The sequence below is a fragment of the Drosophila sulfurigaster genome, chromosome 3 (genome assembly GCF_023558435.1).
Source record: "Drosophila sulfurigaster albostrigata strain 15112-1811.04 chromosome 3, ASM2355843v2, whole genome shotgun sequence".
Taxonomy (NCBI): domain Eukaryota; kingdom Metazoa; phylum Arthropoda; class Insecta; order Diptera; family Drosophilidae; genus Drosophila; species Drosophila sulfurigaster.
Window position 1 is genome coordinate 36,016,190 of NC_084883.1, and position 4,574 is coordinate 36,020,763.

General features: G+C 38.3%; 1 protein-coding gene across 1 annotated transcript; it reads left to right on the forward strand.

Moving 5' to 3' along the window:
• The first annotated feature begins 1,411 nt into the window (after nt 1-1,411).
• LOC133840051 (protein regulator of cytokinesis 1-like) lies at nt 1,412-2,506 on the forward strand. The gene has a single exon (XM_062271705.1). The coding sequence runs from the start codon at nt 1,412-1,414 to the stop codon at nt 2,504-2,506; it is 1,095 nt and encodes a 364-aa protein (XP_062127689.1).
• Nucleotides 2,507-4,574: the final 2,068 nt, after the last annotated feature.

Genomic DNA, 4,574 nt, shown 5'->3' on the forward strand with positions numbered 1-4,574 from the left:
ATATTTATTAATATTGAATGAGCACACTAAACATGTTTTAAATTATATTACCTTATGGTAAAAAAGGATTTGTTGATATGTTTTATTATTTTCCTTTGATATTCCCAGGCTGAGAGCAAAGTGTGTGAAGTTAATTGCGAATAAATAAATATGAAAGTGGCGTTTCTTATTTTTAATGTAAGTGAATAATGAACTCTTTTGAACTCGTTTCTGGTGTCAGTGTTTGGATGCACGTTTGGATATTTTCGTTCATTTTTTATCTGCCCTTGTATCAATAATCGTATTTCGTAACTACAATTTTGTTTTTTTTTTTTTTTTTTGGTGAGGCATTAAAAGTGCTTTTCACAAAAGCGCATTTTCCAAGCGGCGCATTATTAAATTTCCAGTGCAATTTTTTAACCACACACAAGCTTTTTAACTAGACTCTTGCCCTTTCTGGTGCCGTAGCCTCAGCGGCTGATAAAAGGACTGAGTGCAGCTTCATTCAACATTAATTACGCTCGTGGTTTTCGATTCAATTGATTTTTTTCCTCTGCGGCTAGTTGATTTCTTGTTTTTCCCTCTCTCTCTTTTTTTATTATTATTTTGCCGATTGTTCTTCTTGAAGCCGAAGCACATTTAAATCACTGCCATTGGCTCCGATCACAAGTGGTGAGAGAGGATGCCTGTTGGGCGTCCATCATAGACGTCACTATTGGGTTGGCTGACCGCAGCTGCTGTGTGGAGTAAAAAAAGCAGCGTCAGCTTCAATGAATAGTAATCCACTCGGCTGCCAGCTGCAGCGGTTGCTTCAATTCAATTGAATAATTTGTTGTGCATGCTGTGGCTGTGTGTGTGTGTGTATGTGTGTATTCGTATTGAGTGTATGTGTGCATTTTATATGCTCTCAACTTTTGATTATTTTTTCGCTAACTGCTTCAAAATTTTTAATAAAATTGCCATTTTTGTTGAACTGCTGCAAATTATCACCTGGATTTTATTTTGCGCATTGTTTTCGCCATTTGTTAGCCCAAAGTTATTTGACACCTCAAGTTGTTTTTTTTTTCCTGACATTCCACACAAATAAATCATATGTGGCAGCAGGTTATTGCGCAATTTAAATAGGCCAATATTCATATTTAAATTATGACGTGCATAAATTATAAAATTTAATATAAAATATTGAATTTGTTTTCGAAAAATGACAGACATCACAACAATTCACATTATTTGAGCAGTTGCATTTAAGTTATCTGTGAAAATATTTTCGAAGACAGTTGGCTTTGATAAATTTGTACACAAACATTCAATCCCTAAATCAACTCACGAAGAAACATTTAAAATACAGTGCAAATAGTTTTAAATTTCCGCAAAATTAAACACAATTTACATTTACATCACTATTACAAATAATAACAATAAAAAGAGCAAGATGAGTGTCGATACATTGTGCAAGATTTGGGCACTTAAGTTAGTTACCTTTCAAGCGGATATTTCTTCTCTGCTCAAGAAGTCCAAGAGGTTGGCAGAGCAACTGAATAATACGACTATCAACATGGAGAACAGTCAGTCGCTGACCCAAGATAAACTTCGGTTGCATGAATTGATGGTTCACCTGACTGAAGAGTTGCAGCGGCACCGCGATGAAGCCAGTGCAAAAAAGCGTTTGCACGAATGGCAAAAGTCTCTGGACAGAATGCGTGCCAAGATCCGAAAGATATCCCACACTCTGGGTGAAGTTGGCCTCGTAGATATGGCGGCAATTGATAAGCTGTGCGATACCGAGGATTACTCACAACCACACTATGAAGTGCTCAGCCAAGAGTTGCAACGTTGCGAGGCGCTTCGTCATGACAATCTTTCGATACTCATTGATCGTGTGTGGTCACAAATCTATCTGTGGTTCAACATGACATTGCAGCATTCAGACATGAAGCATTGCAAACAGGATTGCGCGTCTGTCGAGCTGTTGGAGCTGCTGGAGCAGAAAGTAATTGACCTTCAGGCATTCTACCACGACCACAGCGACATCTTTCAGCTGTACTCGAAGCGTGATGAGTTGTGGACACGCATGGCCGAGCTGGATCATTTAGCTGGTGAGCCAGCTCGATATCGCAATCGTGGTGGGCAATTACTTCGCGAGGAGAAAGAACGTAACTATATTCAGAGCAAATTGCCCGAGATTGAGGCCAAACTCGGTGAACTTGTGCGACACTTTGAAGAGTCCGAGGGTCGACAATTTACGGTATTCAACGTGGAGATAATTCATAAAATAACCATGGATTGGGAGGAATATAATCTGACAAAAACGAATGAAACACAACGACGCAAGCAATCCATGTTTCAGACTACAACGCCAAGACTCACACGAGGCTCTTCCACCACATCCAGTCTTGCATCGAATGGAAAGACGCCACAGCGCGCCAAATCTGGAAAGCTCTTAGCAAGAGGATTGTCTTCAAATTGCTCCACATCATCCAGTCTTCTGTCGGATCGAAAGCCGCCACAGCGCAATAAGTGTGGATAACTCTTAGCAAGAGGATTCTCTTCAATTGGCTCCAGCTGAATACAATCAATTTATTATCATTTGCATTTATCTAGTTGAACGCAAAAGAAAATTATAAAAAACAAATAAAAATGAAATAAATTCAATATTATTGTACAAGTTAATGTATTTTAAAAACGTATGCAAAAACATTCTCTCATTGGTTTCCTTTACATTTTCTACACCATTGCAAATCATATTTTTGTAATGAGACCGCCATTGTGCATTTTCGACTAATTAACGGCATTCTCCTTTCTACTTGTAAGCAGCTTAGACTATGCGCAACTGTGGAAACAAAAGACTGTTCGAATAATTGCTAATGCATTTGATGCATGCTTCTTATTACTTTCATTTATTAGAGGTTCCCAATTTAATAGATTTTTTTATATGAATTTAATTTTGAAATTTTCTTTAACCGGTTATATTATATTTTGTCTAAGTGTTGATAGACTTGCGCATCGTAAATTTCAATTTAATTTAAATTATTTTTGCAAAAGAGGATTTAAATTTCAAGTCGTTTAAAATCAATTTTTAAACTACATTTTTCCTGTGTTTTGTTAGTTCTTAGTGAATTTTCTTTTTCAATTTTTCAATAATTTTTTCATTTGCAATGTAGTAGATTTTTTTTCAAACAAGAGATATTCGATTTAAAATGAAATGCTTTATAAGTATTTATCTTACTATTGTGAAGTCTTCCTCGTAGTGAATTTATACGTAAACTCTACTAACCAAGCACAGCCTAAGCTGCCAGTCAACTCGGTCGGCATTTTGACAGGCATTTGGCCAATTTCAGTGTACGCCAATAATCCAGACAAACTCGGCTTAATTACTTACAAGCAAATTGAAGCCATAAATAAATAAAATGCGGCAAATGCGCAGCGCTGAAAACGAGAACTTCAACACTCCGATCAATGTAAAAACTGAGCAGACTCAATGACTGAATGAATGAGTGAATGAATGAATGAATGAATGCGTGGCGGAACTTAATGCTCATATTGATAACATAAGCTGCATGATTTACGGGCTGGGTAAATTTCTAGAGCGTGGCACAGGCAAGGAAGAAAGGATGGTAGGAGGGAGGTCACTCAATCAGCACTCACAGAGTGTAAGACTTAAGTCTTATCGATTTGACTTTTGATTGATACACAAGTTGCTATTGGGATTTCTGGCCAAAAAGAAGCAAAGAGTAGAGAGTAGAGAGTAGAGAAGGAAGAAACAAGCACACGCGTTGTCAGGTTGGTTATTTGATTAGGTCGCCGCATAAATCCCCCTGTAAATGAAGTTAGAAAGCTGACGATTCTGGCTGCGGGTATCAATTTTAATAAATTCGCACATGGCCTGCCATTAATTTCAGTTAATTTGCCATTTTTCATGTCTGCCACACGACATTTGGCACAAGGTTCAACTGCAAGGGATATCGGAAAGGAAGATGGAGAAGGGAGACGGAGTAGGGGACTGGAATTGCCTACAGTTACCTTTTGCATACGGCAGCCGTACATCAATGACACACAAGCCCCCGTACAGACAGAGAGACCGTAAATATTCTCGGTAGGCAGCCAATATGTTTACACGCACACGATTTCAGCGCCTGAGCGGTTTTCCGCATCCATACTTGGGCTCCGTCCGGGTCGCTGCGAGCTTGTGGCTCGCACCCTCTCTCTCTCTCTCTCTCGCTCGCTCGATGGATCATAAATTCTGCGACTCCGTCGTAATTCTTTAGCTAGTGTTTGGGAGCGGAGGAAAGGGCGAAAGCTACAAGTTATTCGCTTTATTGGCGCTTTGCTCAAGCGATTTCGCTAATAGTTGGCAAAAAGTTTTGCTGCAGATAGATATGGAAATGGAGATGGAAGACACAAGTTCAAACTTCCGTTCAGCTAAATATTGGAATTGTCAAAACTTTTGCCAAAAGCAACTTCAATATGCAACACAATGAAAACTTCAAAACTTGCGCAAATAATTCAGATTTATCAAGGTAATTATTAAAGCATCTATGCAGACCAAACATTAATAGTAAATGGTTTAATAATTCAAATTAGTAAAACGTCTCTAT

What these genes read in the sequence shown, in the direction of transcription:
- LOC133840051 (XM_062271705.1), top strand. Translation starts at nt 1,412, where the DNA reads ATGAGTGTCGATACATTGTGCAAGATTTGGGCACTTAAGTTAGTTACC.